General features: G+C 43.7%; 1 protein-coding gene across 2 annotated transcripts in view; it reads left to right on the forward strand.

The window, feature by feature from the left end:
* Positions 1 to 27,454, forward strand: part of RUNX1 (RUNX family transcription factor 1) — a 95,669-nt gene extending 68,215 nt beyond the window's left edge. For both annotated transcript variants that reach the window (XM_074996400.1, XM_074996408.1), the window contains 2 exons: positions 19,516 to 19,677; positions 22,724 to 27,454. In XM_074996400.1, coding sequence (XP_074852501.1) covers positions 19,516 to 19,677; positions 22,724 to 23,217 — 656 coding nt within the window. In that variant the 3' untranslated portion in view covers positions 23,218 to 27,454. The remainder of the gene's footprint in view (positions 1 to 19,515; positions 19,678 to 22,723) is intronic.
* The last annotated feature ends 532 nt before the right edge of the window (positions 27,455 to 27,986 follow it).

Consider the following 27,986-nt stretch of genomic DNA (forward strand, 5'->3'; position numbering starts at 1 on the left):
GTGAATCAGCTCTGAATTGGAGCAGCAGCAGCAGCAGCCAGCCTGCTGACTTGCACTCAGGAAGGGAATGTGGGCACTGACAATCAGTGGTAGAGAAGCCGAGGAATTGCTCAGTTACTTCCCCTGGGACAGAACAGACATTCAGAGGGGCTGTTGTAACCTTTAGGAAATCAGGGCTCCAGAGTCCGGTTCTGGCCAATGAGGGGTGCACAGAGCCCAACTGCAGTGAGCAGTCTCTGGAAGGTGAGGGCTGCAGCGTCAAGAGCACAACAAAAATGTCTGTAGAGATCTAGAGCTGCAGTTGCTGTTGCAAAGGGTAGCCGTTCGTGAGTCAGTGCTTCAATACTGCATACAGCCACCAATGGGAGCAGAGAGGCAGGGCTGGTGCCTGTGAGAGGGCAGGAAATAAAGACCAGTCTTTTAGTGGCACTTTTGTGTGTCACACTTTATTAGGTAGTGTCAGAAACCAATGGAATCTTTTCACAAAAAATAGAGCAACCAAAACTGCCTGAATCTGGCAAGACGCCTGGAGGAGGTGGCCGAGGGTACCATATGTTCCAGAAAGCAAGTACACTACAGCAAAGAAGTCTGAGTGAAATTTTCTATCCTGCCCACATGACCTGGGGCCAGGAATCAACGCTTAGTCTCTTATCATGCCTGTATTAAAGCTGTTTCTTCTTGGCTCGTACAGAACCATCGGCAGTGTGTCAAAGAAGGGATAATTCTTGGGGCAGGTTTAAGACCTTCCAAACCTAACTGAGAGATTTGTTAGTTCCAGGTTCTGAATTTTTGCTCTGACCTGCCATGGGAGTAATCCAAAATATAGCCAAATGCAGACAGACTAGGGAGTAGTTCAAAGCAGGTATCAGGAGATGGAGAAGAAAGGATGAAAACTGGTTTTCCTTGAAAAGTGAGGGAAATGTATCTGAGCTGTGTGAGCTGTTAATTCTAGTGCTTGTCTGATCATGTTTAGAGCCTCAAACTCCCAAGGAAAGGGAGCGATTTTGTTTTGTGTGATTTCTTTACATTAAACATTTCCCCAAGATGCAATTCATGCCCTCCTATGCTGTGAATAAAGTGACTTCATGAGAAGTTCTACTTCACAAACATAGCGTACATGTATACAAGAGCTGTTGGAACAAGATAGGGCAAACCTAATGTGCCTGTGCTAGCTGCTCCACCCTGCCTCTCATCTTTATATGACAAAAAAAAATGTTTCTCATAACCCAAACAGGCAGAGTCTGATCTGCACAGACAGTCTGCAGGCATCTGCCCAAGAAGCTGACGGTCGGTTGGTACATCCTCATCTGATTTATGCTCTGTGTGTGTGTGTGTGTGTGTGTGTGTGTGTGTGTGTGTTAAGCCTCAAATTGTTGAGTCTCTGGCTGGCTGCAGTGGTATTACTGAATGGTTGGTGCATGTTTTCAGCTCACAGAGCTGGCTCTGATAGTGGGGTTGTTGGTTCTGAACCAGTTCCAATCTCACACCTGTCTGAAACAATGAAGGCCTTGTTAGAACATCTCTAGCAAAGACTGTCTCACTTCTTATTTTTCACAGTTGGAGAGCGGAAAAAAATACAGAGCTGAAGGAAATGCTGTCTCTTTAAGAGACACATTCCTGATCCTCTGATGCTGCACCCTTTTTTTCTTTGTTTTTAATTTTATGGAAAATGGATTTACAAAACAAAAACAGTGGTGCTTTTGTATAGAATGCGGCTTAATCCTGACTGTAAAACATCAGGCAGTGCTGGGCTCTGAGGGGAAATTTCATAGAGGATGTGCTGGGGGATCAGACAAGAGAGACATGCATCTAGTTTGTCATACAATCAGTGAAAACATCCCTCCTGCTTCTTGAAATATTATCTCTGCCTTCCCAGCTGCTGGGGCTGCTCCTTCCATTTAATGCCTGGGAACGGGGTGAGAGCCTGGGGGGCTGAAAGCCTCTATTTTTTGACAAAAAATTGCTATGAACTTGGGCAAGTACAGTGCAGGCCTCCCTTCACCATCAACTGCTCTTCAGTCCATCTTTGGTTCTCTGTTTTATTGTCTTCTCCCGGGCCCAGTTCTCCCATCCAGGTATCTTAGGCCGGGGCTACATCTAAAACTAAGGTCAGTTTAGCTACATCACTCACACCCCTCCGAGAGGGATCAAGCCAATCGAAACTGTTACAAATGCTGCCAGGCCAGCATACGAATGCTTCTACAGACCTTGCTACTGCCTCCAGAGGGGTGGATTAACTACGACGATGGCAAAACCTTTTTTGCTGCGGTACCAAATTATGGGGCACAACGGCACTGCAGCGCCACAGCTGGATTGCAATAGCTGTACGGCTGTAGTGTAGACATAATAGCTTTGTGACCTTAGCTGTTGGCTAGTCCTTGTCCTGCATATTAAAGTGTTGTGTCAGAGTCAAGTTCTGATTTGTTCTCTGGCTTCGTTCTTTTCCTGTTATTGATCCTAACCCAGTCCCTGTATGTGCCCTTTCTGCTGTACCTTTCTTGTCAAGGTCCTCGAGGTGCAGAGGAAAAGGGAATTGTGGCTCATGTCCCATCAAGGTTTGTTTTCTGTCAGGTATGTTAATGGCAACAGTTCCTCAGGGTGGTGAGGAAGGGGTGTCTTGTGATTAAAGCGCTTGACTGGAATTAAGGAGATATGGGTTTCTTTTTCAATTCTGCAACAACCTTCCTGTGAGGTCTTGTTCTTACTCTAACTTTGCCTCAGCTCCCACCTGTAAAACAGGGACAAACGTATTTCCTGCCTCATGGGCTTGTTGTGAGCACACAGCCACTAATGTACATGTGACACTCAGATACAATAGTGCAATTGGGCATAGTACAGAAGGAAGATTGCTCGTCTACACCATTTTCCTACCATCTTTTCTCTCCATTGATGTCCTGGTTCTTCCATTTTCTCCCTATATCATCACTGACCCTACTGATGATAACTGTCCAGAGATGAATGTGCATATAAAGGATGGAGGGGGAAGAGTGGGCCCTATGCCACAAAGTCTTTTATTTCTCCCTACCTTCCCTTTTGCTGATCTCTCTGGACTCTTCACACATATTGACCTATATGTATGCGACAAGGGCTTTTTGAAAGGGCGTGTATTGGAAACACTTTTTGTTCACAGTAGGATTTGAGAGAGATGAAGTTAAGTGAAAACTGTGGATCAGGTTGTCAGCTGATGCCGCTGAGCATCGCTCCACAGACTATAAGAGATCTATGCAGTGTTACATCACCTGAGGAGCTGGCTCTGTATCTCGGCAGGGTGGTCTGCAGCATAAAAATAAATGATTAACCAGTGCCACAAGTGAACGTAAAGACAGATGTTATGTGAGTTTGTTGGTACTTGCATTTTCTTGTTTAAAAGTACTGCAAAAGCCCTGAGGTGATCAGCGCAGACAGGACTGTGATGTTATCTCATACCTATAAACCTTACTCCGAGTCCAGTGGTGGCCAGTATCCAGAATAACTGAGTTCAGACAGACTTGGTTGTGCTACAAATGGCACTTTCAGTCTTTAGTAAACAGCATATTGCTCCGGGGCCCAAATCTGCCCAACATTTGCCTAGGTAATTGTCTGCTTTTGCCTTTTAGTGTCTCAGCATCAGCTTATCTATAGGTTCAGACGGGCTAAACGAGCAAGTGAGGATAAGGCAGGAGGGAAGCAAGCCATTTTGTATTTAATTCACTTGCACAAGAGACTAGCCCAAGTGAAGCTAACTCATCATTTTGTGATCACTTACAGCCAAAAAATGTATAATATGGTCCCTTTCTGTAAAGGGGTTGAAGCTGACTTCTTGCAGTCACTTTGCAGCTTTAGATGATTTTAAACAGACAGCCAAAATAGCTTTGATTGGTTGTGTTCTTACTGTTGCTTATCAGAATTCTTAGGAATCTTGAAAATGAAATCCATTTCCTGATTGAATTGTTCTCCTCCATTGTACACAAACTAGGTTACATATGAGTGCTCAGCCACTACCATTATTTTCTCCTGTTAGAAATAATGAACTTTGAAGTATTTGTTTTCAAAACTAAACGTGCCTACAACCACGTACACACTCTCTTTCTTTCTCTCTCTCTTTCTCACACACTAACACACAAAAGAACATCAGTACCTACCAGGCAGTCATTAACAAAAAATGTACAGTAAGCCAAATTTGGGGTTCACCTCTCTTGACACTCCCTTTTAAATGAAGCAGGAAACTGCATATCAAGATTCCTTCAGCTTTGCTGAGGTTTCTTAAAGAGTTAAGAAACGCTTTCCATTTAGCTTATCCTGCACTCCTTACTTGCCCAAAATTGCTGTCTTCAATATACTCAGGAGGACTTCTGGGGATCAGAGAAGATTTTAAAATATTTCAGGTACAGCTGTCTGTGTGTCAGTGACCATGGCTTTGGTGAGAGCTGCTTATCTTACTGATCCTTCCCAGCAGAAAGTCTGGCCACATGAGATAGTTTGAGACACAGGAAGTGCAACTCATCTTATTGGAATATGGAGGAGTTGTAGGAGCCTTTCCAAATTCTTTGAAAATCATTGTGTTTAATATACCAGTGTCTTAATGCAAATAGTTGCTAAATAAACATAACATATAACAGTTTTCCTTATTTATGGGCCGTGTCTACGCTAGCCTCAAACTTCAAAATGGCCATGCAAATGGCCATTTCGAAGTTTACTAATGAAGCGCTGCAATGCATATTCAGCGCTTCATTAGCATGCGGGCGGCTGTGGCACTTCGAAATTGACGCACCTTGCAGCCGCGCGGCTCGTCCAGACGGGGCTCCTTTTCGAAAGGATCCCACCTACTTTGAAATCCCCTTATTCCCATGAGCTGATGGGAATAAGGGGACTTCGAAGTAGGCGGGGTCCTTTCGAAAAGGAGCCCCGTCTGGACGAGCCACGTGGCTGCAAGGCGCGTCAATTTCAAAGTGCCACAGCCGCCAGCGTGCTGAAGAAACGCTGAATATGCATTTCAGCGCTTCATTAGTAAACTTCGAAATGGCCATGTGCATGGCCATTTTGAAGTTTGGGGCTAGTGTAGGCGTAGCCATGCTGAGCTATGCAAATAAAGAAGTCTTGAGACTGTGAACGTAATGGCTTCTCTTTCATTTTTCATGTTAATTATTCCTTTTTCATATATGCCATTTTAAGAAGTGTTTAATAAATTGTAATTGGATGCCATGATGGAGATTGTTGTATGTTATATTACAGTTTTCCTTTAACAGTACTTTCTAGTTCCTGCTAAACTGAGATTTATTTGCATTCGCTAGCCCTGCCTAACCCCACCTGGGTACAAAACAGAAATGAAGGCCATTCTTTTCAAATATAGGGACGTCAAGTTAGCAGCTGAAATCCCTATTTCATCACTTATGTCAAGTGGCCTGTGGGAGCCTCCTGCAACTCCCACTGACACTGCTGCTGATATAATGATTTTGTAAGTGAATGGGAGTCAGTGGGAGCAGAGAAGGCTCTGCACTTTCAGAACTCAGGCCTGCTGTTTAGGTATTGAACTTAAGGCTCCTGTTTGCAGGTGCTGGCCTATGGCTCCGCTCCTACAAAGACATGTCCATGTGATTCATTGTGGGCTCTTTGGATGGGATTTTTCAACAAGTGGCTTAAGAGCAGTGTTCCCTCTAATTTTTTCCATCCCTGGGTAGCTTAAATTTTGTTCTGTGCACTGACCCATGTGTGGCTGTGTACCACCAGCAGAAACACATGCTGCTCACGCTGAGCACTGTGAACACTCCTGCTAATCAGCTGGACAGCACCTGACTGTCTCCTGAATGGCCAGCCCCACATTCAGTTTACAGGGAGCCCTGCTAGGCACGTAAGCTCCATGATGAGAGTCTTTGACTTTGACTTCAAAATGTATAGCTTCCAGCTCCTCTAACTTCATATTTAGATTTGTCCTGATCTGAAATTAGTCAATCTAGTACTGAAAGATGAATTGCAAAATTAACATTTGCAGTGAACTTAACCCAGACACATGTGCTGAATTCCTCTGCTTGTGTGACCTAGGCATGGAGGAGAGGCCATTGAACAAGAATAAGTTTAACCTTCCTTTCTTTTACTACTCATTCTTTCTCTAAATTAAACCCTCTGGCATTTTCTGATTGCCCAAAAGAATCACAAGGTACAGCCTTCTGTGACTTCACTGGTGCCATCCGACTGCATGGAATTTCTGATATCCACAGTGCTACAGTAAGATGCATTCCTCAACTAAACAGGAAGTGCCAGAGGATTTCACAGAGAGAGGAAAGCATTTCTTAAAAGGTATGTTAAATGTATTTATGGGTTGGATGTCTCCCATAGCCCAGTTAGTTGGGGCTTTCAGCACATTTTTCTGGGCTTAACTCATTTTTCATTTCAGTTTTGCAGATCTTCCGTAAGCCAGTTTGATGTAAATCATTAGTTTAGTGTTTAGAAAGCCAGGGACTTTTATATGGTTTTCAAGATCTATAGTTTTCTTCACAAGTCACCCACTTCACTTAGTACTTTAATGAGCAACAGCTTCTCAGTTATCTGCTTTTTAAAAAATCCATGGTACAGTCTAAGCCAAAGTAACTTTAAAAATGCATGTTCAGATGACAGAGACCTTACTTCACCTTGTAAATGAAAGCTGTGCAAAAGAGGTTTCATACTACTATCCTAGGTATTATTTTTCTCAAGGTGACTTCATCTGTTAAAGTATGAAAGTTGCATTTGATATGTCATTTACTTTCTCTAAGTCTATAAAACGAACCAGTCCCTCTTTAGATCATCAGAGGTCTGCTTATTAACAAAAGTTTTTTTGTTTGTTTTAATCATGATCTGTGTTGGATTTTAAAAGAGTCCGAGCCAACTTATTTGCCTTCCTGAGCACAAGTGATGTGGGGTTGACAATCTGCTGCTGTGTATAGAATGCCCCAAGATGAATTCCGCACTACTCGTTTATGCTCTTTCTTCTGAGCATGAGGGATGAGATCTTGAAAGTGCAAATGGCTGTTATCTTCAAAGGCCTCTTTTATATTGCCAAAGCTCCACCTTGCCAACCTGTGTTACTAGTCCATTTCAATCCTAATTAGTTCACATCAAGGTCAGAGTTTTGTAGGGGGATAAAATGACTGCAAACTCCAGAGAGCACATTTTTATTTTTGCAACTTTCATGCGGAGAGAGGAGAGAGACATGCTGAAGGTATGAAAGATGAGATGGAGAAGGAGTCATTGTTTATCTGTGCACTAGAGAACTTTAATATGGTGTAATTAGTTCACATCTCCACTAGCTACCTTTGAGATGCCCGATGCCATGTTGTAGTCATTCCTTTATCACTGTGTCCTACTGCAGTTTTTACAGATTTGTTGAGCTTACTTGCTTCTTTGCTACTTTTTATGTCCAAGGGGAATAATTCCTCTGAGAAATGTACAACCTCAAATTAAATGTCAGAGGGGTAGCCGTGTTAGTCTGGATCTGTAGCAGCAACAAAGGGTCCTGTGGCACCTTATAGACTAACAGAAAAGTTTAGAGCATGAGCTTTCGTGAGTTAACTCACTTCTGAAGAAGTGAGTTAACTCACGAAAGCTCAAATTAAATGGTCTTCAAACATATATATCTATATATAGAACTAGTAGGCTATTCCACATGGTTTAAAATCAGACTGTATGCCATCATGACCGTTTGTCTGCACACAGGGTGAGTCCCAAATCCCCAAGAACATGTCTTAGCAATTTGGCCTTGGCATGTTATGCTTCCAGTAACCCCTATTCCAGGGCTGCTGAGAGCAGTCACAGCACAGAGGTGGAGGCAAGAAATCCACTGTCCTTGGAGAGCAACCTCACTTCTCCTCCAGCACCTCTTCTCTATCACCAATATATCCTGTGGGCTGGCACCGGAGGGCAATTGGTGAATTCCCTGAACCTCCCCTCTCTTGTAAAAGAACAATGTAGTAGCCACTAGGAGACAGGATGATACTGCGGTTAGGGCACTGAACCAGTACAATAGGTGTATAATTCTGCCACAGACTGTGAGACCTTGAGCAATTCACTCAAGCTTTGATTTAGGAAAATATTTGAGCCCAAGCTTTTGTGCTGTGCTGACCCGGGTTTTATCTGCATGTTCCAGTTTCCATCTGAAATACTGAGGGTTGAAATAATATTGTCCGTCATTGGAGATGTGATGGGAGGGTGAATTCATTCACGTTTGTGAGATGCCAAAATTCCACACTAATGAGGCACATATCGGTACCTAAACAGAGGCTTCAAGCAATGAAGTCGAAAGGTGGACTAATAATAATGTTTGTTCTGTGTTAGTACAGTGCCCGGCACTATGGGATCCTGGTGTGTGATTGGGACTCCTAAAAGCTGCAGTAATACTACTACTTATAATAATAATTAATAAGGCTCTGTTATATGACAGGGCTTCATATAAAGAGTAGAACAATAGTTTGTGTGATGCTATCATGGTAGTCAAGATACTCTTTGACTGACCCCCTCTTAGTGCTGTGATTTCTTAGTTATTCTTTTAATGTACTAGGATGGCGTGAGTGAACTTTTTACATCAGGCCCCACTTTCTGTCCCTGCAATTAGCAGCCCTCACCCCACCCCCCTGCCCCAACCTATCTAGTGTAATCCAAACCAACAGAAATTTTGGTTATGTTCATATGAAAAAAAAAAAAAACCTTTTGGTAGGTGTAAGAAAATAAGTCTGTGGAATGTGAAAGCTTTTTAATTGGTGTATAAATGTGATCACATCTATATAAAACAGTAACACATTTCAACCTTTTTAATGAGGTAGATGAGCCTGAGACCCAGCAGCCAATCGTGCTGGGCCCCCCGGTGAAACTGAACCCCACCAAACACTTTGTGCACCCTGTAATAGGAGGGAATCTGGGAGCTGGGGGGGAGGAAACTGCAATTTTCATGGGAAGGCAAAAAAGCGGACAGTCAAGCTTGAATTCTTTGATTTCACTCATTGTTAATATTCTGGTTTTGGGTAGTGAGGAAGATTGGGGAGGGGAGTGGAAAGGCAGAGAAGCAAGGGAGTTTTTTGAATAAATAAATAAATCATTCTCCCAGGTGAGTCATACCTCAGAAGACAGAGAACAATGCACCCTTCATTTACAAGGCCCAGCTTTCTGATTTCTGTGTGTCGCTGGCACTGTTGGACTCCGCCGTTTGCTCGCAACGCGCCTGTGTTCTTCAAAGCAAGTGACGGCAGCCCAGAAAGCGTGTGCTTACTCAGTGGGCGAGACAGTTTCTATTTCATCTGAGTGGGTTATGTACTAACCTGCTAGAACAGCGCACGCATTGATTGCGAAATCACAGGTTTCACAGTTTGGTGCTTACTGTGTCGCATCTCCCGGTGTTGGCATCTGGCTAGCAAGGAGAACTGCAGAAAAGTCCCCTGAGCCCCTGTGCAATTTGTATTTCATAAGCATTCCAACAATGCTATGTCTGCATTCATTTGGCAGTACATAGTCTCACAGGGATAGCCATGTTAGTCTGTAGCTTCCCAAAAAACAAGCAGTTCTGTAGCACCTTAAAGACTAACCATTTTATCTATTAAGTAATGAGTTTTCTTGGCCGTGAAAGCTCTTTGCCAAATAAAAAACTTGTTCATCTTTAAGGTGCTGCAGGACGGCTTGTGATTTGGCAGTACATTACATCATGCAAGCTGGTCCGTGCTTCTAGCTTGGACGTGAGGGAGGCCCTAATGCTCGTTGGAGGAGAATGGAAGAGGTGGGGCGGGGTTTGCTTCTGCAAGGACTTTTTGCCTTTTCCATTGCCTTTTAGAGGTTCTCCAGTGTTCACTTGCTGGCACAACCTGGAATAGAGTGAAACAAGTTAAAACGAGCTGTTCAGCAGGGCTTTGCTTCTTCTGTGCTATAAGAAAGCGGCCCTGCCAGAGCACCTGCATGTGCCTGCAGCATGACAAGTGCATTCTCCCTAGTTTTCTCTCCTTCTAAGTCCCCAGAAATAGTCCAAAGCATCTGCCCAAGTACACGCCCCACCTGTGTGACATTCATGGACTCCAAAAGTGCTGTGCACCTAAATCATAATAGAAGTGGTCCAGAACCATACACCAGCAGTTCCCAGCATAGACCAGTCAGAACAACATACGGCCTTGGCATCCTTCATCATGCCCTGGCTCTCCGCCACACCACCAACTTCCTTCACCACATCCCAGCACACTTTCTGCCATTCCAACGAGGGCACAGCCCTGCTTTTCCTAGTGGGAACCCTTTGGCTTTTTTTCTCGGAGCATCCTAGTCAGCGGAGCATCATTCACTCCCTCCGATCTTCTTGTTATTCCTCTTGGCCCATCTTCCAGCCCTGGAGATGTCAGTGGGTGAATCTCTCTACTGCACCCCTCCCTTGAGCCCTCGCTGGCCCTCACCTCTCCCTCCTCCTGCCTTTAGCCCTTTCCAACGCTGTCTTGGAGATACCAATCACCAGCCCTTCCCCCCACCCTGCGCCCCACCCCCATTGCTCTCTTCTGCTATGGAAAAATCTTCTACTTCCTTCTGGGATATTCTCACCGTGACCCCTCCCCACCCTCACCCTCCAGCCTCTGGCAGATCTCACTGCCTCTGACTGAACCAGTCTGCTCGCTGTTTCTAGGCTTCCAGGAGGATCTTCACCGGGTCTCGCCTTCAGCCTTTTAGCCTCCAGCCCTGTTCTTCATCGACCAAATGGGAGAACCTGCTCTGACACAGGCTTCTGGAGCCACTTCATTTCCTGGGGCCAGCTACTTGGGGACTTCCCCCATCCCACCCATTTTTAAAGAAGGGCTAGTGAAATTGTTCACGTGTTGTTTTATTAAAGTGCCCTGGGGGAAATTAATCGCTGGAGGGCAACGATCTCCAGCACGTAGAGGTGCTGCAGGATTTGCTTCCTCAAGACTCATTTCTGGGGCAACACCTAGAAGAAATGAGCAGACTGACAAGTTAGGGCTGCATCAAGGACTTCCTGGGGGCCTGATGATACATAGAAAATATAATAAAAAGCAGAACTAACAATAGAGCTGCCAGCCACACCCTTGTCTTCTTGGCACATTGTGTGTCACCCTCCCCAGTATTTATGTTTCTTTTTTGTCTGTCACTTTATAGTCTCTCCACTCTGTGGACACTGTATCTTTTTTACCTAGCTATAGAACACCTGGCTCATTTTGGCAACTGTTGAATTAATAATCATCATCATTATAGGGAACTCTGCAAATACCACAGTTAAGGTAAATTAATATGGTACAGTTAAGATTAACCTTTTGAAAGGTTCCCACTGTGGTCCATATAGTACTGTAAAACCTAAGGCTCTGATGCTACTGCAGAAGTTGTGTAGACTTGCACTTGTGTCGTGGTCCCATGGGAGACGTTTCACAGTCCTCTAGAACACTTCGAATATTTTCATTTCACTAAACCTCGGACATGCTGCAGTGCCCCAGACGCGGGGGCCCCAGACAACCCCCTGTTCCCCTGGAGCCACATGCCCGACCCTGACCCTAGCCTCATTCCTGACCAGCCTGGCCAGGGATTACCTCAGGCAGGGCCCAAGCAGTGAGGGCAAGTGGCAGCAGCAGCGACAGGAGCCTCCTCCCCTTGGGCTATCCCCTGCACTCACCACTCGATGCTCCACTGTGCCTTCCCCGTCTGCTGAGCGAGCCCCACTTCTCCGCAGCCTGCTGGGAGGAGAGGCCTCCTGGCCCCCTTCAGAGGAGCATGGCTCTGTGGGCTGGGAGGCCATAGCAGAGCCGAGCTAGCTGTCACTTGCTCCTTGTGGTGAGTGCCAGGCGGGCTGGGAGACTGAGGGGAGGTGACTCCCCTAAGGCTGCTGCTGCCGCTACTTGCCCACACCACCCTCACTCTACCCCAGGTAATCCTTCCCACTCCCATCAACAGGACCCCTGGAGCAGCCACTGTGGAGCCCCCAAAAGCATAGGGCCGGGGGCAGCTGCCCCACCTCATCCTATGGACAGGACAGCTCTGAAAAAGGGGCTGTATCATGTGAGTCCCCTGGAGGAAGGCAGTGAAATCAAGGTGGAACAGGCAACTCGACCTTGAACATGCAAAGACAATGGAGCGGTGGCAACCACTGGCCTTCGTTAAAGGAACCACTGAAAATCTAATGTGAGGTTTGCAAAGCCACAGAGGGCATTTAGATGCTCAGTTCCCCTTAATTTCCAGCTTCCTAGCCCTTTAGGTGGCTTTAAAAATCCCATCTCAAAAAATGTGTGCCCACTTCCCTGAATCCCAAACATCTCCTCACTGCTGCCCTGGGCAATGACTCTGTGGCCTGTCAGAGCCATGTAGTTGTTTCCACCCTGTGTCATGCTCAGGGAAAGCCCCTGCATCATGAAATAGCTGAGAGTGGAAGTTTTACAGTTTGCTCTGTAATTTTCCAGTTTGAGCACTGAGACGCCTTAGAATATTTGCCTTGTGGGTCTGCTGCTGCCAGTGATGACCTGGCCTTTTGGAAAGTCCCACCTTCTCAAAGCCACTGACTAATCCTTCCAGCTACTGAGGAGAGGCCCCACTCTCCAAAGTGCTGCTGTAGGCTGGGATTTAAGGCTTTTGATTTGTTGGGCCCCAAGTTTGTGGGAAAGGTCAAGAATAAGAGGGCCATTGCTAGATGTGAGCTCAGGCCAAATCAGAGCGAGACTGTAGGGCCTGAGTCTGTCCTTTTTGCTCCTGAGTTTGGAAACAGTAGAAGGAAGATGATGAGGATGGCACTGGAAGGAGGGGAGAAATGAATGTGCAAGATTGTGAAGAAATAAGGAAGAGCAAAAGGAAAGAAGGAGAGAGACAAGAATGAAAAGAACTTTGCAAAAGGCCTTCATTCTTTTCCTGAGGTTTAAAGGGACCCCAGAGTATTCTCTCTGCTCAGCCTGTGGCCCCTCTTCAGCACGAAACCTCACAGAATGAGGGGTCTAATCCAAACCATTTCTGACTTACATTGAAAGAGAGGGAGATTTTCCCTAGGAGAACTGCTTTCCTTTGGGTAGTTTGGCCAATCGCGCAGGTGGTGGGGAAGGAGAAAATGAATACTGGAGTTAGTGAAGCTTTGTAAAGTACATGTAGTGAACTGCTGTAGTCATTCCTTATCTCCCTCTGGTGTGACATTAGCCAGTCATTGCTTAGCCGTTGAGATAGACTCTCAGCCCTCTTTCATCCCATCTTTTTGTGCCAGATGTTCCCTTTAAAGAGCTAGCCAGGGGAAGAGTTGCAACACATGACACAGTGACTGGTAGACGTTTTTGCATGTCACTGAGACATTTCTGCGGCTTGAGAGAAATGGCTGGCAACTGCAGAGGCTAGTTCACATTTTGTCTGCAGCATGCTGTACTGGGGCCTGACTCATGTTGTTATGGAATTTTAACTGATACAGATGTCTAGCAAAGCAACTGCTTGCTACTTGTATATACTTGTGGGTGACTCCCTTTTACCCATTGACCCATGTGTTATAAAATCATTTCTTGAAGGCAAGATGTCAAGATAATAACACTTTTTAGTTAGGTATGTATTGTTTGTAGGAAAAATTGATCCTTGTTTTGCTAGGGTTGGCCAGGTAAAATGCAGGTAAAATCCACCCAAAGCTACTCAAGGCACCTATGACTTTGATGATTACTAATGCAACATTCTCAATATTGACTCGCACCATAAAGTACTGACTCACATCCTGCAACTCCTTGCTGCAGCTGCCAGTAAATATACTGTGTCATAGTGAGATCTGGCTCACATTGTCCCACATGGCTAAGATCAGGCTGTAATGTCTGATTCTCAATGACACGCTGGGTGCTGCCTCTCTGTATCCTACGGTGGCACAAACCAGCTCCAACGGCAGATGACATCCTACCCCGCATAGACAAGATAGAAATTCATAAGCAACTCTGTAGAATCATAGGGCTGGACAAGACCTCAAGAGCTCATCAAGTCCAGCCCCCTGAACCAGCCTAAAACAGGACCAGCCCTAACTAAACCATCCTATCCAGGAACTTCTGTTCATTCTCATGGGCACAGTGGTACCAGCTACCTGATTTCTGTATCTAACTGACCACTTACCCTTAAAATGTACAATCTTTTTAAGGAATTAGATTTATACCACAATGATTAAGTTTCAAATTGTAGGATCTTTTATGTGGTTTCCCTCCTGTCATTCAGCATGGATTTTTTTTTAACTTAAAAATGAGTGGGTGATGACAACAGACCCAGCCAGTACCGTAAGAAAGGGATTAAACCCTTTGCTTGGGTACAGTGGCACAGTTCTATTCAAGTCTTTGAAATGGTGCTGATTTATACCAGCTGAGTATCTGTCCCTGATTCTTTAAAGGCAGTGCAACTGGTCTGGCCTGAAAAGTGACTCTATAGAGATGGCATCATGGAGTTCCGTGTTCTGTTGCGTCTCACTGATTTCTATGTCCTGTGTGTTCAGTTTACAAATAAAATATTTGGGAGGGTTTTTCTTTAAATGACTGCCCCACAAGATCATTTTGGCTCTGAAGCCAAGCTGGGTTCTCTCTTCCTCATTGGTCCTTACCATGAATAAAAGTTCAATGGGCTAAATTATGCCCTGAGTTATATCTTTTACAACTCCAGTGCCTGGCAGGTATTTGTTCACTCTTGTTCTGCCCTGCTAACAAACAGTGAAAAAGAGAAACAGTAACTGAAGTCCGCAAATGAGGCTGAATACACACAGGGAATGAATCCACTAAGTACTACTTTGTCAGAGTGTGGTTGCATTTCAAGTGACTGCACCAGAGTTGTGGGTTGATACTGGGCTAGATGGACATTTGTTCTGACTCAGGATGGGTGTTCTTATGTTCTTATGTACTGGACTAAAGAGTGTTACAAGTACAGATTGAGAACAACAAGAAGTCTTGTGGCACCTTATAGGCTAACAGATATTTTGAAGCATAAGCTTTCGTGGGCAAAGACCCACTTCGTCAGATGCCTGAGCAGGTCTTTGCCCACGATAGCTTATGCTCCAAAATATCTGTTAGCCTATAAGGTGCCACAGGACTTCTTGTTGTTCTCGAAGATACAGACTAACACGGCTACCTCGCTGATATAAGTACAGGTTGAATCTCTCTTGGGACCTGACTGATGCCAAACCAGAGAATTTGCCAAACCACAGGAGGTCAATATTGTTGAGCCCATTACCAACACTTCCACTACTTACTGGGTTCTTAGAAGACATTTAGGGGTAAAATTAGTGCTAAATAACAGCACAGAACACTGAGAACCAGGACTGGTGGTTGGAAACAAACTTTATGGTACCAAGGGAAATCTGGCCACACTCATGATAAGTGGACATCCTGCTAATGAAAATCATGCCAGATTATGGATGTTACCAGACAAGAGCGTGCTGGACTAGAGAGGTTCAGACTGTATAATATAAATGGCTTAGACAGGTCTTGAAACAGTTGCTTGTGCAAGAGAGAGTTTTGTGTGGGTCTCAAAGCCAATCTTGCCACTGTTGGCAGTTGTGGGTCACGCAACACTGAAAAGTCATCTCTGTTGTGGCAAGGTCCTTCTGTAGTGCAATGCTTTGGTGCCAAGCACACATTCGCTGGAATTAGTGCTAATAATTAGGGGTCTGAGAACAACAAGAAGTCTTGTGGCACCTTATAGACTAACAGATATTTTGGAACAAAAAGCAGTCAAGTAGCACTTTAAAGACTAGCAAAATAGACTGTCTGGTCTGGCTATGGTCTGAAGAAGTGGGTCTGTCCCACGAAAGCTCACCTAATAAACTATTTTGCTAGTCTTTAAAGTGCTACTTGACTGCTTTTTGTTTTGATAGTGTATAGACTAGCATGGCTTCCTCTCTGTAGATATTTTGGAGCATAAGCTTCCGTGGGCAAAGACCCACTTCATCAGATGCGTGAGTTGTGGGGGTGATTTCAGAGGGGTATTTAAAGAGTGGGGTCCCAGTAAGAGGGAGGGCCGGAGCTGACAAGGTCTATACAGCAAGGTGGAAATGGCCCAGTATCTATCGTATCAATAGTAGGCATCAAAAGAGGAAAAAACAAGTCAGATCAGACTGGGGGTGTGAGCCTGTGTCAGAGTCTAATGGGGAGCTCTTAGCACCCAGAGCAGAGAAGCTGCCTTTGTAAGCTGCGAGCCACTCCCAGTCTCTGTTTAATCCTTGGTTAATGGAGTCAAATTTGCAAATAAATTGCAGCTGAGAGATTTTTCTCTCTCAATTTGATTTTTGAAATTTTTTTGTTTCAGGACTGTCACCCTTAAATCTGCCACTGAGTGTCCAGCGAGATTGAAGTGTGCCCCCACAGGCTTCTGTACATTACCGTTCCTGATGTCTGATTGATGTCCATTTATTCTTTTACGGAAAGACTGTCCAGTTTGGCCAATGTAAATTGCAGTGGGGCATTGCTGGCACATGGTGGCATATATTATATTAGTAGATATGCTGGTAAAGGAGCCCCTGACGGTATGGTTGATGTTAGGTCCTGTGATGATGTCACTGGTGTAGATATGTGAGCAGATTTGGCAGCGAGGACCATTGCAGGGGCTGGTTCCAGGTCTAGAGCCACTGGTTTGTGATTTGTAGTGGCTGGTGAGGATTTGTTTAAGGTTGGCAGGCTGTCTGTAGGCTGTCTGATAATTATGGGTCTGTGCTAGAAGTTCTCCAGCACCACCTAGTGACAGACCTTTGACAGGCGCTCTTGGGTGGGAAGGCTGAATTCTCAACATTCTTTGAAGGTGCCAACCTTCTGCAAATTATACTTTGATTTCCCACTGCAACAATAATTAGAAAAATGTTAAATATGAGACCATAAGAAGCAACGTGGGAGGGAAGAGATTTTTAACCCTCTTACCAGTATCTTTTACCAAGGCTTGTCTTATTAACCATTAAACATTATGCAACATTGGCACTGTTTAATTAGTTTTAAGTCAAGCATTAAAACTTTTTCATGGCAATACAACATGATGAGGCATGAAAGATGAACCAATACATCATGCTTAATAGCTTGTTAGGCAGGAGGCTGAGAGCTCGTGACGACACAGCAAGGTGTGAATTACTGCGCTGTAATTATTGCCTTGGAGTGTTGTATTGCAATCACTAACCGCTTTCATTTTGTGGCATGTATTTTCTCAGACAATGAAAAGCAGAAATGAAAGCACTTGCTTGTAGGAGAAATGCAGAAAGGTTTGGGCCCAGATCCTCAAATTAGTTTAAACAGGTGCAGCTCCACTGACTTGGTGTTATTTCAATCTCCTTTTAGATGATTCTGTATTCCTATTCGGCACGAACATCATGAAAGCTCCAAAATCCCTATTATATTCCTTGAATTTAAATCTGAGTAGCTGTAGCTCGCTCTGCAAATTCTTTCAGGGATACTGTGGTTTGGGAAGAAAGTCAGATTTTTTTAAACCTATTTAAACCAGATTTATTTTCCCTGCCTATTTAACTTCTCTGTCTCTTTTGCATGCACATACACACTTCTCCACCCTAGATTGTTACATTTTGAAAATTTTAAATCTTTAATTGGGAAGCAAGTGGTGAGTTTGACAAAAGGAAATTATTTCTTTGAACAGCTCATTCTGCCTTCAGCTGTGTCAGTCAGTGAGGTTTCGGTTAAAGTTACGATAAACTGAAAGCTTACCGTTGGGTCCGAAAAAAGGAGGATACCAGAAATATTTCCACCTCCCTTTGAAGTCAGTGGAAATGCTCCCATTGACTTCTGTGGGAGTTGAGCAAAGCCCTGAATACTGAAACAGTGACAAAACGCCCCTCTTCCTGCCCCCTGCAACAAAAAAAAAAAAACCCATACAGAATTTTCCAGTGCTATTTTTGTCCTTCCTTTGTTAGTAAATGACTATGAGGGGAGAGGTGGATGGGGTCAGCGAGTTTCTAACCCAGGTATTGTGGTTATGCTGCATTAGTGTCATTGACAGCAATGCTATTTGATAACCAATCAGTGTTCTTCATTTTCAAGCCACAGCTTCAGACCCTCCATAGGTCAACAGCAATTGACTGGGGATCTTGAGTTCATTAGGTCAACTATATCGGTTGCCAGAGTCCAGTTATGAGAGGCCGGCGCCTGCATTTAGAAAAACAAAAACAAACCCATCTTGTGTTTCTGGCTGGGCACAGCACGGAGGCAGTTGTAGTGAGCTCAGAAGAGAGGTAAAGTTTGTATTTCAGCATCACCTGCTGACTCCTTTGGTTTTTGACACAGGCAGTGAGAGGACGGTGCTGAATAACTGAAATGGGTGGTGTGACAATGCCTGCCATCATTCATCTCCAAGGAGATCAGAGGATGATGGCAGGAGTTGTTGCTCCTTCCCAGAGCCACTTCCATGTCGAGCCCCATAGGGAGAGATCCCCCCTCAACAATACCTGCAAACCAAGACAGAGCCAGTGATAGCAGGAAACAAAGTAGGCTCAGTCACGGGAGAGTCCGGTTGGGAAACAAACTTCAAGGGTGGAACAGGCTAATTCTGAGAAAGGTTGCATTGAGGGCACGTGACCTCTCTGAGAGTCTTCCTACCGTGAGTGGAAATGGTGGAGAAGGAAAACAGAACGAAATATAAGTGAAGTGGTGATTCATCCCTCCAGGGAAGGGAGAACATCAGGGATTATTGTAAGTCCGCTAGGGACCTTCTTTGTAAAGAAGGATTTGTACTGAACAAATCACATCAAATCAACCTGGTAGCTTTCTTTGCTCACTTGACTAAAAGAGGTGGTTGCTATGATACACAAACTGTTTTGGGGCAATATAAATATTCTCCCTCATCCTTGCGGCAAAACCCTGGGCTCCAAACTCAAGCCAAACTAGTGCTGAGGCTAAAAATAATTGATTAACTTTCTGCTCTAATTTTTTAAATAAAAATGTGCATTTCCCTCAGAAATCTCTCTCGACAGCTGTGCTCATGAAATAGCCCCACTTCCCAATTTTTCAGTTTCCAGAGGCTTGCAGAAGAACGCCTGTTTCTGAAGTTCATTCAGCTGTAGTCATTTCATTGATCTCTCTACTGACAGACCTTCTATCATCATTGTAATTATTATCTCGAACAAAATAATTTATCCCAGAGCGAAGTCTGGGATTTTTTAAGTAAGCCTGAGAACTTTACACACCCACATCCTTTTGAACTGAGCACCTCGTTGCCTAAGGATCCTTAGACAATCCACATCTAAATTAAGTCACAGATTAACATCCCTGTCTTCTGCTCAGTGACAGGTGAGTCTTACTTGTGTGGCACAGCAACAGAACTGTACAACCAAAACACTAATGTAGCTCAACAATGAACAGCTTGTGCACTGACTTTTTGACCCTCAGAAGTGTAATCAGCTTTTCCCTGACCAACCATCAAAAAGTTTCACCGGCTCGGAAATCACAGCTGCACAGCTAAGCCGTTTGAAAAAGCGATTCATCTGAAGGTGTCTTCACGAAGGGGGAACGTTTGAAGTGAATTTTAAGGATGTTTCTGCACAAAGCATTTGGTTCAGTTCGTATGTTTGATCACAGAGTTTAGAGGTTAACAATAACCTCTCTTGCTAAATATTTTTTTCCCTTGCAGATACAAGGCAAGTGCAACCCTCTCCTCCGTGGTCCTATGACCAGTCCTACCAGTACCTGGGATCAATTGCCACACCCTCAGTACACCCGGCCACTCCAATTTCACCGGGGAGAGCAAGCGGCATGACATCTCTCACTGCAGAACTCTCAAGCCGACTCTCGGGTAAGGGCCTAAGGTTATTTACAGTAAACAAGTCCTACCAAAACCATGTGGCTGTTTTCAAACCACAGTATTAGGAATGGTCGCAGTGTACAATACTCCTGCTGTTGGTAAATAAAGTACCGTGCATCCATTTTTGTTTCGTTATATCTGATCTTGTTTTTCTTGAGTGTTCTGCAATGCTAGGTGTGCCTCTCTATTATCCAGAATATTTGACTATCCAGCAACCTCCCGGTCCTGGGGCTGCCGGATATGAAAGAGTCTACTGTACCATCATAACTCTCCCAGGAAAATCCACACTCACCAACAAAAACACTCCAAGGACTTTCTCGTTGGCAAGGTCTGCAAAACAACAAATTGGCAGTTTGTGGGACAAGTTAATTGCACCTATCACAGGCCAAAATTTAAAAAAAAAAAAAAAAAAAAAAGTTAGGAAGATGTGCAAACTGATGAACAGAGATATTCCTGAAACACCATAATATTGGAGTTCATTTTCTGATTTTGTCAGCTTTACCAGAAACTACCCCTATTCAGGCCTGAGGGGTAGCAGGTGAAATGTCAAGAAAACTATTTTTTCTCTGGGGAAAAGAAAGTAAAGGGAGCATTGACTATCAGGATTATAAGGTGAGTCTAGAGACAGCCTTCACCCTAAACTAGCTGCCACCGTTCCATAATGCGGTATAACTGCAATTCAAAATTGACGTTCGGTGGTGTGTGGTGGATGGGAATCTATTTAGGCATGCACTGATCTTGTTAAACAAAAAGGCAGCCTATTTCTATCTTGGCAGCCTCAGAAATGAAGCCTCTGCCATGTATCAGGGTTCTTCTAAGCCATATTTAGAAACTCATTGAAGGAACCTGGTTGGGCAGCTAACAGGCTTTTCAAACTTGACACTGTAGAACATGGTTTCCCAAACTGGGGGACGTGCCCCCCTGGGGGGGGATGAAGAAATTCCAAGGGGGGAGTGAGGCGACCCAGCCGCCCCCCCCCCCCCCCCCCGCATCATTCTCTCTACCTGAAGAAGGAACCAGCCTTTGCTTCTGTCTCTCAGCCCCTGCCATTTTACGTGGGTGACACGGCGCAGCTGCTATAAAAAGCAGGCAGCCGTCGAAGACCCACGTGGAGCTAGCTGCCTCCTGCAAAGATGAGTGAGTGTGAGTTGCGGGGGAGGAGGAGGATGGGATTAGATGGGAGTCTAGGAGTGCCTGGCTCAGGTAAGGGGGAGGGAGATGGGGTAAAAGCCGGGGGCTGGTGGTGCCTGGCTTTGTGGGATGGGAGGGGTTTGGCTCACAGTGCTTGCAAGGCTTGGGCGGCTGTCCGGCTCATGGGACTCATGGTGCTTGGGCAGCTGGCCCTGGCATCTCAGGGTTCAGGCTGCTCGGGCTGGCAGCTGGCCCCAGAAGCGTGAGGCTTGAGCAGCTTGGGATGGCAGGCGGCTGGCTGGTCCTGGCAGTGTGAGGCTTGGGTGGGATCTTGGGCAGCTGGTCCGCAGCTGGGGCAGGCAGCTGGTCCTGGCAACGTGGGGCCCAGGCAGCCCGCGGGTGAGCAGGGGGCTGGCCCAGGCAGCTGGCAGGTGAGTGGGTGGCTGGCCCCAGCGGTGCGGGGCTCGGGAAGGTGGCTCTGGCAGCATAGATCTCAGGCAGCTGTGGTGGCTGTCGCGGGCAGCTCTGGCAGCTGGGGCTGCACCAGGCACCTGCAAGGAGCCAAGAAAAACTATTTGTGCTTATTTTTAATTTTAAATAACATTTTTATATCAAGCCTTTGTGTTTATTTTAAATTATGCATTGAATTTTTTGTTAAAAGAGGGGGTTGGATGATGGTAAAGAAGAGGCGGGGGGGGCGTGAGGGTTTCTCAAAAATCAAAAGAGGGGCATGATGCCAAAAAGTTTGGGAACCACTGGTGTAGAATGTCTGTGCTACCTTCCAAGCCAGTCAGAGCAGACTGCTTCTCCCCCCCCAGCACACACTTTTTTTCCACATACTTCTGCATGCACACTCCTTTCAGACAGACTCCACACCTTGTCTGAAACGAGTTGTCTTCTGGAAAGTTTTCTTATTGTAATTATTTTAATCACACATAGCTACCAAGTCAGAGGACTGACGGCGTCCATTAATCTGAGTCAGGGTGAAGATCCTTTTAAGGAGGCCATTATATGTTCAAGTGGTTTAAACCTTTTGGACGAGGTGCTGGGGGGAGGGAGCCCACTTAAATCTGTGCCACGCCAATGGGAGCAGAGGTTAGCCGTCATAGCCGATGTTCGGCTTAGTCAGAGGTGAAATATGTCCACAAAAAGATAATACAAAAAAAAAAAAAAGCACACTTGAAACTGTTAATCCCAAAGTGTCCCTCTTGGAAACAAGTCTGCAATAGATGTCATTTTATTGCCTTCTTAAAGCTAAGATTTTCAAAAGTTGGTATTGATTTTAAGAGACAATTTTCCAGTGTCCAACTTTGGATACCTTCAAGGGGCCTGATTTTCTTAACTTCAGGAATTCTGATAGAAAATATGGACCACTATTATTATGCTGAACAGACTTATGTACTCATACAAACAAATGCAACTCCAAGGAGCTTCCAATGTCAAAGACAGGCGAAAAATGCAGGTTACAGCAAGAGACTAAGTATACGAATGAAAACTTCCGACACTCACATTCAAGGTCACATGTCTGCCAATGTGTGAGCCTTTGCAAATTACTGAGCTTTTGTTTCTCAGTTCCCCCCCTCGCCAAAACTACTTGTTATTATTGTGTTATTACTTCACAAGGCCACAGTGATTAATACTTTGCTAATGTTTATAGAACAGTCTGAAGCTGTAAAGGCTGCTTGGACTGTAAATCCTAGAAGGACAAACAAACAAAACCCTTTGGGACAATGGCAATCCCTCTTAATTGCCCCTTTGTTGAAATGATTTCAGAAGTTTCCGATAGCCCACTGTTACCAGTACCCTACCACTGATCGGCTGTTAGAAAGCGCTGTGCTTTTCTGAGTCATTAAAATCTGCTTTTTTCCATGTAAAATTGATTTGTTCTTCTTCTCTCAAAAACTAGGTGCTTCTGACCTAACAGCATTCAGTGATCCCAGGGTGGGAATTGATCGCCCATTCTCCACTCTTCCTTCAATTTCTGATCCTCGTATGCACTACCCTGGAGCGTTCACCTACACCCCAACACCTGTCAGTTCAGGAATAGGAATCGGTATGTCTCCTATGACCAGTGCCACAAGATACCACACTTACCTCCCTCCTCCATATCCTGGTTCTTCTCAGTCTCAAGGCAGCCCGTTTCAGACCAGCTCGCCTTCGTACCATCTCTATTATGGAACCTCAGCTGGGTCATACCAGTTCTCAATGATGTCTGGGGGAGATCGGTCACCCCCACGTATCCTGCCACCTTGCACTAATGCTTCCACGGGTTCTACTCTCCTCAACCCCAATCTTCCCAACCAAAGCGATGTGGTGGAGGCAGAAGGTAGTCACAGCAACTCCCCTACCAACATGGGCACCACAGCAAGGCTGGAAGAAGCAGTATGGAGACCATACTGACTTAATTATACGTAGAGATGGACCAGGACTAATGTGCTTTTTATCTGCTGATGCCCCTAGGTATCCCATAAATGCCCTTCTTGTCTGTGGGCACTGCCATGTTTATACATTGCTTTCAGAAGCAAACTATCCAGAAGTCTGTACTTCAGGGATGGCATTGTGGTGTTAGCCAATCAGCAAAAGGATGTCATTCCAGAAAAGTAGCCTTTGTTAAGGGCTGAGCTTCTGGAAAGGAGAACATTTAAGTTGGTCTAAAGATAGGGCAGGTGAGTAGATAGACACCCAGGCTGTTCTCGGACCAGCAGTCTCCAAACTTCCTTGATTTTGGAAGTCTCCAAAGTCCTAAAGAGTGCTTTGGTTCACTTCTAATTTTAAGACGTACAATCTAACACAATTTTAGTGAGTATCCTTAATCATATGGGTGTGTTAGCTATAAGGAAGTATAGGAAGATTCCCAGAGGGAAACTGTGAATGCTTCTGTTTTAGCAATGCTGTGAATGAGAAGTTTTATATCTTGGACATTGACTTTTTTACCAAGTTATATATTCCAAAGAGTATGGATTTTTTTATTATTATTAATTTTTAAGGATGCAACTCATCCTGCTTTGCATCTAACTTCTTTTATTTCTTTCTTGGCACCTTATGCATTGCAAAAAGATTTCACTTTTAAAAAAAATCATGCTTGCTTTTATATTGCATTGTCAACCAAAAGAATCTATGAGGTAATTTAACTTTTTTTCTTTTGGACTTTTTCTAATGCAATGGCTATAGCCTTAGGTCATTTTCAACTACTGTACTATTATGATTTCCTCAATATTTATGCTTGATGTTTAGATTTTTCTTATTTGTGGATACTATTATTTAAATATGCTCTTTTTTTTTGTAGCAGCCAAAGTTAAATTTATAACATTGAAAAAAGGCTGAGATAACGATGGGTAATGCGATGTCTAGTTATCTAGCCATATTGTTTACATTTGCTCCATTTATTTGATCTGCCATTTAAAACCCAATAAAGTCATTCTTTTCCTCTACTGGTCTTTCAACACCAAGCACTCAGTCAAGGACAGAGTCTAGTAGCAGTTGCACTCCACAGGTAAAGTCCTGGTCAATTGGAAATTGGGTCAGGATTCACCAAAGTTTCCAGTGCTCTGCATATTTGTGTACTCAAAAAATAAAACAAAATAACAAACCACAAGTAAATGGAAATGAAAAGTGTGATCAGACTCAACTGGAAACCAAAATATCAAACAAGCAGAGTTAAAAATTTCTGTGGTCATATAGTTCTGAAGGACGAAGAATATTCAAAACTGGTGCACAGAATATTCTGTCCTGTAGAAAATTTGCAATGAATTATAATAGTATTAATCTGCTATTATGGAATCATCACTGTTGCCCATCGTTAACAGCACAAACATATCAGATGTCACTGTAAATTTTAAGGCACTATTTTCTTGGACGGTTTGGTCTGAATGCATTTGTTGTACTACTCATTAATTACAAACTGCTGATGTTGACGTGTGCATTCAAAACGATCTAATTGTTATTTAATGTACCTCTTAAATTAGTGAAACAATTGCAGGTCAACTCAGAAGAGTATTTGAAAGCAGGACTTCAGATCAGTGTTTGTTTTAAAAAAAAATTAAAAAAGGATTTGAATTACAAAGATCCTGGGCTGCAGGCAGCAAAACAGCTGGATTTATTTAAAACCGTTTGTTTGTCAAGTTTTTTTTATGTGTGTGTGTGTGTGTGTGTGTGTGTGTGTGTGTGTGTGTGTGTGTGTGTCAAGTTTTGCTTCTTTGTTTTGGTCAGATGCAGTAGCACTTTGGAGTAAAACAAATTAGAAATTGAAGCATCTAACATGGTCAATAAGGTCATTCTCATGCAGAAAATGGGGAATGTTTCAAATGATCTGACTAGAAGTGCAAAGTTGTCTTCTTGTTGTTTAGAATAAATAAATTGTCATTGTCCTTTTAGGTCAGTATAGTAATTGTATATTAAATTTGTGAAGAACAAAAACGTGGAAGACACAGACGAATTGTATATATGTATTTTTAAAAAAAAAAAGTTTAAGTATATTTTGGAAGTACAGTGATCACACTGAACTTAAACCTGCCTTTGTGACCCTTTGCATAGTAGGTGTCTCTTGTCTCCCATGAGTTTGAGAAAAGGCCATCTTCACTGCTTAGACCAGGGCTGGGCAATAAGCGGTCTGCAGGCCTGAGGAAGTTTGCCAGAATTAGCCCCTGGTGGGCTTCCAGACTCTTATTCATCTATGTTCATCTGGCCAATGGGAACTGTGGGAAGTGGCATAGACCAGGACATCACTTCACGCAGACCTCCTTGGGCAGGAACAGAAAGCTGCAGCCAACCAGAGGTACAAGCAGCGGTATCTATAGATGCACAGGTAAATAGAGTATCTAGCAGCCCTGGGGGCTACTTACTGTCCATCCTTGGCATAGGCTGTAGCTCTACTAGAGATCCAAACCAGTCTACATGAAAAATCACAAAGAGGCCATGAAGCAAACATTTTCTGCCTTTTGAAAACCATCCCTCCCCTTACACCCAGTAGCCATCTACTTTGTTTTTAAGGAATCGCCTTCATCAGCAAGAAATGAGGAGGACAATATAAGTGGCATGTCTTTGATGCTGTACAAAACCATTTAGTAGCTGGAAAGAGGAAATTTAAGCGAGACATTTCCTGCATTTGTGCAGCTCTAACTTAATTTAGTTTTATCATTTTTGTCATTGTTTTAAACCTAAAAGGACAGTTCCACTTCTCTACAAACTGCTCTGCCTCAGCAGATGGCTCTGGATTCTAATCCCACTGAAATAAAGACAGTTATTCATATTCCTCCCCTCCCACTGAGGGCTGAGTTTTTGAATTCCTTGTGCAAAACATAATTTGTAACCATGTTTGAAACAACCCATCTTAGCAGTCAAATTACTTTTAGACATGAGTAAATATAGGACTTGACTCTCATGTAGGCCCCTTTACACAGCCTGGTAAATTACATTTATGCCCATTTTAAATCCCCTCACAAACAGCCAGAGCAGGCCTTTCAGTAAGTTGCAGTCAGGCTCACTTCGTCTTACTGCTACCGAACATTTTATGTTTAATTGTGATAAACAATTTTTTTGAAAAGGAAACAAGTGATTTCCAGAAAGTGGCCCACAGTGTGAGGTAGCTGATGTGTGTCCGGGTTTACCATTGTCCTTGGAACATTCATTACTATTTTCTGAGTGACCATTTTCATTCGTTTGAAAATTCAGAAAAAATAGATTATTTGTATTTGAGCAAAATACTTTCTTGTTTACCTGCATCATAATGTTTTCTGTTAATTTAGCTTGGTCAGAACTGACCCCTTGCCATTTTTTCTCCTTTTTGTAGAAGAGTTGCATCAACAGACTTACTTGTATTTATGTATGTAAATAGAGTTTAAAAAGCTACATAGCAAAATATTGTTAGTGCCTGTAATTACTCTGCATTTTTTTTCATTTTTTTTCTGTGTTTTTAATGAACTTATCCTTGTGTTGGCTAAATACTGAAGTGAAGCTTGTTTCTTTCCTACTTAGTTATTTTAGGCTTCAAAATTACATTTTATTCACTTTTATAAACAGTTATAGCATGGGTCTCTGTCAAACACTCTTCACTTTTTTTGATAGGGGAGAAATGAATGTGCAAAAACTGGGTTCTTTGTGGTTTTCGGGATGTGACAGTTATAACCTCATTTTTAAAAAAAGAAACTTTCAGTCTGAAATGACTGTGTGGTAAATCTGATAGAGAACGCAATGGGAAATGTGATCCTATCAGAACAGCATCAGTGCATATTTGTTCAGCATTTACTGGATATGTTTACAAAACAGATGTTGTAATGTACTGGAACGGTCACATTTTCCTTCATCACGGTCACCCTGCATGTTGTCAGAAGGGGAAACTTCCAGGCACTGGTGGTTTATTTGTTGTTATTGTTGTTTGTTTTTTAACCAGATAGGAAAAGAAAACGGAGTAGCTTTCCCCCATTACAAGAGGTCTCTAGATACCATGTCACAGTAGACACTTACTGTACATAGTGAGGGCAGCGTCCAGTGCTTCAGGAAAATTCCGTACGACTAGCATGCCGAGCAGCTGGACTGCTAAGTTAGCTCTAATGGAGACTTGCTTTCTTAGTACCACAGTTTCTTCTGTAAATTCAATATTATCATTAGTGTGAATGACAAATAAACTGTTTGATAAGTATGCACCTCTGATTGGTTTGTTCTTTTATGAGGAAGGGAATAGTCTTTAACTCCAAAAGTGAAAGGCCATTAGCAAAGTATCAGGCACAATTTCAAAAATATTTTGCCAGCCATATGCTGTGACATGCTGCTGCTTTTTTTTTTTTTTTCCTCTCCCCTGGTCTTTCATAGAAGACCAGCACTAGACCTAATAGGCCACATAAAAGTCTTCAAAACAGGACTTTCGTGGTGTGGAGGCCTAACCATTGAATTACATCTCTGACTTCTTAATTAAATCAGCACCAAGCAGTCCTGTATCTTCTCTCACAAACTAGATCTTTTTTCAGCTGCGAAACATGACAGTAAATTTCCCCTGTTTCTGAAGGGACTTAGTAGATGTTCTGACAGCTCTCTCTTTCATCACTTCATTTGGTACTGTAGGGGGCATTCTGTCTGGCTCTGCTGAGCACGACTTTAATTCAGGGAGCATCGCAACAAATAGTTCAAGATGCTGTAGCTTCCAACAAGGGGAATTGGCAAGTGTTGGGGGTGGG

This window comes from Carettochelys insculpta, chromosome 1 (genome assembly GCF_033958435.1).
Source record: "Carettochelys insculpta isolate YL-2023 chromosome 1, ASM3395843v1, whole genome shotgun sequence".
NCBI lineage: Eukaryota > Metazoa > Chordata > Testudines > Carettochelyidae > Carettochelys > Carettochelys insculpta.